This window comes from Caenorhabditis briggsae, assembly GCF_000004555.2.
Source record: "Caenorhabditis briggsae complete genome, chrV, whole genome shotgun sequence".
Lineage (NCBI taxonomy): Eukaryota > Metazoa > Nematoda > Chromadorea > Rhabditida > Rhabditidae > Caenorhabditis > Caenorhabditis briggsae.
The window spans coordinates 16,871,865-16,880,659 of NC_013488.2; the positions used below are offsets into that span (position 1 = coordinate 16,871,865).

General features: G+C 32.5%; 5 protein-coding genes across 5 annotated transcripts in view; 2 read left to right on the forward strand and 3 right to left on the reverse strand.

Annotated features, from left to right (window-relative positions):
- Nucleotides 1–2,080, reverse strand: part of CBG22881 — a gene marked incomplete at both ends in the record, with an annotated part of 3,811 nt that extends 1,731 nt beyond the window's left edge. Inside the window, 3 exons of the mRNA XM_045238402.1 lie at nucleotides 606–818; nucleotides 867–1,039; nucleotides 1,852–2,080. Coding sequence (XP_045097682.1) covers nucleotides 606–818; nucleotides 867–1,039; nucleotides 1,852–2,080 — 615 coding nt within the window. The remainder of the gene's footprint in view (nucleotides 1–605; nucleotides 819–866; nucleotides 1,040–1,851) is intronic.
- Nucleotides 2,081–3,248: 1,168 nt separating this feature from the next.
- CBG22880 lies at nucleotides 3,249–3,720 on the reverse strand (the record flags this gene model as incomplete). Its single annotated transcript, XM_045238403.1, has 2 exons — nucleotides 3,249–3,535; nucleotides 3,711–3,720. 2 exons carry the CDS (start codon nucleotides 3,718–3,720, stop codon nucleotides 3,249–3,251), a joined length of 297 nt encoding a protein of 98 aa, XP_045097681.1.
- Nucleotides 3,721–4,021: 301 nt separating this feature from the next.
- Nucleotides 4,022–5,422, forward strand: CBG22879 (the record flags this gene model as incomplete). The annotated part of the gene is made up of 2 exons (XM_045238404.1): nucleotides 4,022–4,118; nucleotides 5,160–5,422. The coding sequence occupies 2 exons, from the start codon at nucleotides 4,022–4,024 to the stop codon at nucleotides 5,420–5,422; spliced, it is 360 nt and encodes a 119-aa protein (XP_045097680.1).
- A 1,567-nt stretch (nucleotides 5,423–6,989) lies between these two features.
- Nucleotides 6,990–7,232, reverse strand: CBG22878 (the record flags this gene model as incomplete). The annotated part of the gene is made up of 2 exons (XM_002638282.1): nucleotides 6,990–7,114; nucleotides 7,160–7,232. The coding sequence occupies 2 exons, from the start codon at nucleotides 7,230–7,232 to the stop codon at nucleotides 6,990–6,992; spliced, it is 198 nt and encodes a 65-aa protein (XP_002638328.1).
- A 576-nt stretch (nucleotides 7,233–7,808) lies between these two features.
- CBG22877 lies at nucleotides 7,809–8,050 on the forward strand (the record flags this gene model as incomplete). The annotated part of the gene is made up of 2 exons (XM_002638281.2): nucleotides 7,809–7,881; nucleotides 7,926–8,050. The coding sequence occupies 2 exons, from the start codon at nucleotides 7,809–7,811 to the stop codon at nucleotides 8,048–8,050; spliced, it is 198 nt and encodes a 65-aa protein (XP_002638327.2).
- Between the last annotated feature and the right edge of the window lie 745 nt (nucleotides 8,051–8,795).

Here is an 8,795-nt window from a genome sequence, read left to right on the forward strand (position 1 = left end):
TCCAAAACTTAAAAATGCACAGATACTCGGACTAATGTACTAGTATTTGAACTGTGCGAGTAGTTTGAGTTTTAGGGTCTGTTAGGATGACATGACTACTCCTAACAATTTTAGCTCCAATTCTCTCGCATCTTGCCGATGAACCCAATTTACATACTGATGAAAAATTTGGGCAATACAGTAATCACTCCGTGATTATGCTGTCTCTCAGGCTTAGATAATTGTCAGAAAATATGCATTCCTAAGCCTATTAGAAGTATAAAATATATCATCAACAATTATTTTGCTATAAGACCTCAAAACTTTAAATTCTTACACAATTCAAATTTTAGTACATTATTCCGGTATCTGTGCATTTTTAAGTTTTGGACCACTATTTTTTCTTGGGACCACTAAACTTTTTTGGGACCTCTAATTTTTTTTGGGACCTCTATTTTATTTTGGGACCTCTAATTTTTTTTGGGACCTCTATTTCATTTTGGGACCTCTAATTTTTTTTCGGACCTCTATTCTTTTTTGGGACCTCTAAACTAGAAAAGAGCCGATAAATTAACTTAAAGTTGACGGTTTGGAGGCATTCTATTAAAGTTAGGGCTAAAAATTACCTTCAATACATGTGGAAGCTTCTGGAACTCATCGAAATGGGTTACCCACTTTGTCACTGACAAAATATCATATTCCACTTGTGCTAGTGCCTCATTTTTCCCATACATTTCAACACTTTTGGGATCTGGATATTTTGTTGTTCCTTGAATGTTTCGAAGTCCCAGAGAAAGCTTTCCAAGCTTTGATTTTGAAATTATTGGAGTTTCCGGACCCTAAATTTCAGATTTTTAAGATTTAAAATGTTTTCAATGCTGGCATACCTCCTGCAAAACCTGCGCCACTCGATCTATAAGATATTGGACATCAATGAAGTTCTTGGAACTTGATGTTTCGTTGGAAGCTCGGAAAATTATAAAATTTGGTTTTCCCAAAAATGTATCCATGGTCATTGGGATTTTCGCAACTTGATAGCCACCTCGATTGAATTGAAAGCCTGAAAATGAATTTTTGAATCTTGAAAATCCTAAAGTCCCGAGTTCGGAGAATTCAAAAAAATTATTTGAAAATGCAAAAACTCTGAAAAGTCGAAACATTCTAAAATATTTTTCAGAAAATAGGGAACCCGAAAAAATGAAGAATTCTAAAAATACCGCTTTAAAAAAATATTTTAGAAGTTTTAGACTTTTAAAGGTTTTTGGAATGTTCAGATGTTTTTTGAATTTTTGAATTTTTGAATTTTTGTATTTTTGAATTTTTGAATTTTTGAATTTTTGAATTTTTGAATTTTTGAATTTTTGAATTTTTGAATTTTTGAATTTTGAATTTTGAATTTTTGAATTTTTGAAGTTTTGAATTTTTGAATCGTTGAATTTTTGAATTTTTGAATTTTGAATTTTTGAATTTTTGAATTTTTGTATTTTTGAATTTTTGAATTTTTGAATTTTTGAATTTTTGAATTTTTGAATTTTTGAATTTTTGAATTTTTGAATTTTTGAATTTTTGAATTTTTGAATTTTTGAATTTTTGAATTTTTGAATTTTTGAATTTTTGCATTTGCAAATTTTTGAATTGCGAATTTTTGAATTTTCGAGTGGTTGGATGTTTGAGTTTGAATTTTTGCATTTTTAGCTTTTTAAAATTCAATTTTTTTTCAGGATTTTTTAATTAAAAAGCTTCATTTTTCCTAGTTCCTTTTTTCTGGACCCTTGTTTTTAGAGTTCTTTTTTCTCTTTTCAAAACCCCCTCAGGTTATTTGGGACCTCTGAACCAAAAAAAAAATACAATTTTTCACAAAAAAAAACTCACTTTCTGAGCTCATTCCAGCATTCAAACATTTCTGTAGTCTACAAAATTTACATGCAAAAAATCCGTCTTCCTTGGCCACACAATTTTTCAGTTTTTTGCACTTTTTCGATCGATTCGAGCATCCTGCACGTCGGAAAAACGCGGCACAGGCGCGACAGGAAACAACGCCATAGTGGCGTTTGCCGTTTGTTGGAATATGACAAATTTGGCAGTTTTTAAGTGGGGTCATTTTTAGTAATAGTTTTTGGAGGAAAAAAATCGAAAAAAAGGAGAAGGAAATGCGCTTATCTATGTACTGGCAAATCGGAAAGACGAGAGAGTGCAAAGAGAGAAGAGACGCAGAGAGTGAGAGAGAAAGACACATATTGTCGGAGTGACGTCACTAGGTTGATGGACAGTGTATAATAATTGATTTTGTGCATAATTTCGTCTAAGAATGGCAAAACTTGAAAGAAATAAGTTCAAAAAATTGAAATTTGACTAGAAGCCTTCTAGGTCATCAAAAAATGTATTTTTCTACAATTTAGAACTGCTGGCCGAGTTTTGGGTTTCTATTCCAACAAATGAAAACCATTTGCTATTTTTATTTATTTTCAAATTATCCTGAATAATATAACTACAAATGAACGACCGTAAAACCTTGAAATAGAAGGGCCGGCCCTTCGATTTTTCCAAGGTAGCTCCGGAAGGCCCTTCTATTACAGGGGCCCTTTAATTAGAGGGGGCCCTTCTATTTTTCCGATCAGTTTTCCCGTAATTGTTCACAGAAAAACTTGACAAATTTTCGCACAAAATTAATGAAAATCTGTCAATTTCACCGAAAATTGAACAATTTTTCATCGAAAAATAGAATTTCAATCCTCCGATTTTTCCAAGCCTCTTTTGGATGGCCCTTCTATTAGGGGGTGGCCTTCTATTAAAGGGGCCCTTCTAATACAGGTTGTACAGTAATGTAATTTTATTCAAATTGGAATTTCAATTCAACACATTTTAAAATTTCAATTATTTTCCTCTATTTTGCAGATTCCAATTTTTCTGCCTTCATCATTTTTGTATGAAAAAAAAAAATTAAAAACCGCCAGTATCATTTTTCATCTCGTTTCTAAAAAATCGAAACGGTAACAATTGTTGCTGTTTTTTTTTTAAATTTGAAATTTGTAGATTGTTAAGAATCTCAAAATAGTCGGATTAACCAAATTCTTCAAATATTCAAACTTTGGATTTTCAGTTTCTCCTTTAAAGATTGATAAACTCGAAGTTTGAGGTAAGTTCCAGAATTGTTGCTCAGCCGAAAATCCCGAAAAAAACTTAAATATGAACAAAGAAAATTCGAAAAATAAGCAATAATGATATTTTATTTCAATTCAAATTTCGAGTCAACACATTCAAATTTGCATTTATTTTCCTCCATTTTGCATGAATTCCCGCCATTTTGCATCATCCTCCGCCTTCTTCGTCTCAAACATTTTCTTGGCAGCCGCTTGATCTTCTGGTGATTGAGTCTTCATGAATGCATCCATGTCCGCCAACAACTTGAAAGTTGCACCAATTACTTCCAATGGACTTTGAGTGGCTCCATCTGGTTTCACTGCTGATTGCTTAGCTTCTGTTCCTATTCGAATTAATCCATCGGCTGCTTGTGGGGAAATACCGAATGAGAGAAGTTCCGCACGAGATTCTTCCGCTGAAAATATCCCAGAAAATTTGAAAAAATTGAAATTCCATTTTTGTTTCGAAATCTATCAGTGTGTCTGTTTGTCCGTTTAATGTCCTTTATATATCCAATTTTTGTGATATGTGCCGCTGAATTTATCCAATGTAATAGGATTTCGAAACTTTTGGTCCCATGGATTACTCACCTGCCGACATCGCGCATAAAAGTCTGAGCTCTCGTCTGCATCTCTTCTTCCTCTACACTCTCTCGCTTTGTGATGTGTGTTTGAAGGGGGCACATATCACAAAGAGAGATGAATAAAAGAGCGTAGAATGTGCTTCCGAATTCCCTTTTTTCACATATCACAAAATCCGTTTCCATGGGTTACTCACTCATTTTCAATGTCAGAAATTTGAGTCATTTCTGAATTCTCGTAAAAATGCCTGCGTCTCTTTTGCTTATACACTCTCTCGTTTTGTGATGTGTGTTTGAAGGGAGCACATATCCCAAATCGGAATGTATAAAAGAGCTTTTCACTTTTTTTTGTTAAATTTCGAAAACATTTTCTACTTGCCCTTTTTCATCCATTCAGTTACGCGGATTCTAACTAAAAGTAAGTTTTTTAAAGCAATTCTAACAAATTATATAGTTTTGAATCTCTTAAAAAATGTATAAATGTTTCGAATAATTAATTTTATATGGAACTACCAGCAAGCTGGTGCACCAGGCCTGTGCGGCAACAAATTGCCGATTGCCGAAATTGCCGAATTTTTGTTGCCGATTTCGGCAAAAAAATTTCGGCAATTTCGGCAACTGAAATTTTTTTTGAATTTAGAGATTTTCACAATTTTTTTAGTCAAAAAAAAATGATTTCGAAGTTCGAAAAATCAAATTTTGAATACCATCATCCCTCAGAGTGAATTTTGGAGGAAATGTGTCCCAATATCATCAAAAATACTTGCATCGGATCTAAAAATGGGCTTCAAATTTGTGAGCATAGGAGAAAAATAAATATCATGAGTCAAAACTTATCAAAAAAATTCTCCAATCTGTCTCAAATCTCTAGGGAACGTGTGTCGTGAGTTGCCTAACAAGTTGAGCGCACTATTTTCACAATCGGAACAAATATTTTCAACCAAAGACGCAAAACTTTTGTTGCCGAAAATTGCCGAAATTTTTTTCTTCGGCAATTGCCGAGTTGCCGAATTGCCGAAAAAAAAATTGTTGCCGCACAGGCCTGTGGTGTACTTTCGGCGCGGTTCAATCTAGTTGGTTCGTAGCTTAGCTCTTCACTTTATCTTGAAAGGTCACTTAAATCTATATTTATTGTTTTTCAAAAGTCCACAGCCTGACATGAGGACGGACAGACGCGTGTAGCATTTTATAGATATACCAGCAAGCTGGTGCGCCTTCGGCGCGATTCAATCTATTTTTTTCAAAGGTTCGTCGCTTCGTTTTTCACTTTTTCTGAATAAAAGGTTCACCTAAATATGTATGTATTTTTCAAATTTTTCAAAAGTCCACAGACGGACACGAGGACGGACAGACGCCTCTAGCGTTTTATTAATAAGGAATATAAGGAAGACAGTTCATCAAAAATAGAAAAAAAATCTGATTTGTAAAGTCCCCAAAACATACTTATCCTTTTTTTCAGTGCCCGAGAAAAAAGAAGAGCTTCTAGCAGCTGGATTGTCTTCTGAAGCTGCCGATGGAATCATTAAAATCACAGAAGAGGCTGAAGCAAAGGGCGCCCGTATGGGACCACCCAAAAATGGATTCGATTTTTTGGGAAGACTGGGAACACTTTTGACAGATTTGGATACTTTTATCAAGACTAAATCCAAACAAGATCAGGAGGCATACAAAAAGGTTATGGAGAAGAAAAAGGCTGAATGGGAAGCGGCTGCTAAGAAATGATGAATTTTCATGTATATACATTTTAAATAAATTATTTCAATAATTTTGAACCAAAAGAATGAAAAAATTCCAGATAAGATGGATCTGGGGAAAATGTAACAGGATCATCTCGATTCCATTTTTCCGTTTCTGCTTCTTCTGGAAAACTGGAATTATTTTTGAAATTAAAAAATAATAATGTCAATCTGTGTGTCTGTTTGTCCTAAATTACCTGGTACAGGGGCACCAAAAACAGCAAATATTAATAGAAAAATAATTAAGAACGATTTGAACATTTTCAGAATTTTCGTGATAGGAAATTTACAAAATTTCTCTGTTTACACTCAAAAAACGTAATGTGATCTCTAGTGAAACTGATCTAAATCTGTGTCGGGTACAACTTACAAAAACCAGAATCCAAATTTTCAAAATTTTTCGAATTCAAAAAAGTTCAGTGTCCAAATGACGAATTTTTATTCAATGGGTACAACATACTGGTCATTTTTATTGAAATAAATTTGTCTGTGAACTAGAATGATATAATTTTAAAATGTTACGAAATTGAAAAATCACGAAACACACAGTGTGAAATTGATCTAAATCTGTGTCAGACACAAAAAAGAACAAAATCAGAATTTTCGAAAAATATTACCGGTATTCTGCACCTATATTTTGAAAAAGAATTCCTCATTTGGACACTGAACTTTATTGATTTCGAAAAAGTTGTAAATTTAGTCGATAACTATAAAACATTTTTTGGCGATTCTTAATTTGTTTCAATAAAACAACATTCAGGAAAAAACCGACAAAAATGATGAAAAACATTGAAAACAATAAAAAGAAAAATAATAAAAAGAAACGAAGGACTTCATTAGGAAAACCTATGAAAATTCAAAAAAATAGTTCATTTCAATAATCTTGAACCAATCAAATGGAAAAAATCAACGAAAGATGGATTTGGTGAGAATGTGACAGGCTCGTATCGGTCCCATTCATACATGTTTTGAATTCCTGGATCCAGTTGGATCGTGCTCGTCAATATTTTTTAAACAGCTCAATTTTGACGATCTAGCTTGCAACTTGCTCGTATTATATATATAAAATCATGAGAGGAATCTAATGGTATCGGTTGGCAAGCTATTAACCTAACACAGAGCAAGTTTTTTTGCTCGTCAACTCTAATTCCAGGAATTCTTGACATGTATGGTCCCATTCCACTTCTGAAACTTGAATTTCACTGCTTGATTCTCCTGAAAATTTCAAAAGTTCAACATTTGAAAAAAAAACGTTCGTATTACTCATTGGTTTAGGTACTGGAGCAGTTTTATTCAAAAAGAATAATAAATTTTTAAAATGGATAGTCGACAATTAATCGAAAACTATCTTGGCGATTTTCGAATTTTTTCAACAAAAAAAATTATTTTCAAGCAATTATTTCCAGAAAGAAATCTACAATTTCTAGAAAAAACCCCACCCGGAAATCTACAAAAAAACCTGGAAAACGAATATTGAACGTTTCCAAAATATGAAAACGAAAGACTTCATTTGTTTCATATCAATAAGAAAACCTATAGAATTAAGTAAAAGATCATTTCAACAATCTTGAACCAATCAAATGGAAAAATTCAACAAAAGATGGATTTGGTGAGAATGTGGCAGGCTCGTATCGGTCCCACTTGACTTCTGAATCTTCAATTTCGTTGCTCGATTCTGCTGAAAACTTTGAAATTTCAAAATTTGAAAAAAATACTGAATTACCTATTGGTTTAGTTGCTGGAGCAGCTAGCACAGTAATTGCCAAAACAGAAAGAACAATGAGCGATGGGAACATTATAAAAGAAGTTTTGATATGAAAAATTAGTGAAAATTGATCCCTTTTATATGAAAAAAGTTTTTTGTGTATCGTATGATCTTCGGGATTTCACAATGTTATGAAACCAATCTTTTTCTACAGACTCCAAAAGAACAAAATATATTGTACGAATGACGAATTTTTTTTCAAATATGGGTGCCAAATACAGGTCATTTTGTTTCGGCAAAAATGGATTTCGTATTTTTCATGTCTGTGAACCAGATAGTTTTCAAAATGTTGTGCAACAGAAGAATCACAAAACACACCGTGTGAAATTGATCTAAATCTGTGTCGGACCCAAAAAAGATAATGAAATCCAAATTTGAAAGAATGACCAGTATTTTGCACCCATATTTGAAAACGAATTCGTCATTTGGACACTAAACTTTTTTAATTCAAAAAATTGATTGGACAGGCTATTTTGTTATTTTGGAGTCTGCGAACAAGATTGATTTCACAATATTGTGAAATACAGAAGATCGTACAGTACACAAAAACTTTTCATATAAAAGGGATCAATTTTCACTAATTTTTCATATCAAAACTTCTTTTATAATGTTCCCATCGCTCATTGTTCTTTCTGTTTTGGCAATTACTGTGCTAGCTGCTCCAGCAACTAAACCAATAGGTAATTCAGTATTTTTTCAAATTTTGAAATTTCAAAGTTTTCAGCAGAATCGAGAAACGAAATTGAAGTTTCAGAAGTCAAGTGGGACCGATACGAGCCTGCCACATTCTCACCAAACCCATCTTTTGTTGAATTTTTCCATTTGATTGGTTCAAGATTGTTGAAATGATGTTTTACTTAATTTTATAGGTTTTCTTATTTATATGAAGCAAATGAAGTCTTTCGTTTTCATATTTTGGAAACGTTCAATATTCGTTTTCCAGGTTTTTTTGTAGATTTCCGGGTGGGGTTTTTTCTAGAAATTGTAGATTTCTTTCTGGAAATAATTGCTTGAAAATAATTTTTTTGTTGAAAAAATTCGAAAATCGCCAAGATAGTTTTCGATTAATTGTCGACTATCCATTTTAAAAATTTATTATTCTTTTTTAATAAAAAAGTTCAGCGTCCAAATGACGAATTTTTTTTCAAGTATGGGTCCAAAATGCTGGTCATTTTTGCAAAAATTCGGATTTCGTTATTTTTTTTGTCTGACATAGATTTAGATCAATTTCACACTGTGTGTTTTGTGATTCTTCGATTTCGCAACATTTTAAAATTATATCACTATAGTTCACAGACAAATTTATTTCAATAAAAATGACCAGTATTTTGTACCCATTGAATAAAAATTCGTCATTTGGACACTGAACTTTTTTGAATTCGAAAAATTTTGAAAATTTGGATTCTGGTTTTTGTAAGTTGTACCCGACACAGATTTAGATCAGTTTCACTAGAGATCACATTACGTTTTTTGAGTGTAAACAGAGAAATTTTGTAAATTTCCTATCACGAAAATTCTGAAAATGTTCAAATCGTTCTTAATTATTTTTCTATTAATATTTGCTGTTTTTGGTGCCCCTGTACCAGGTAATTTA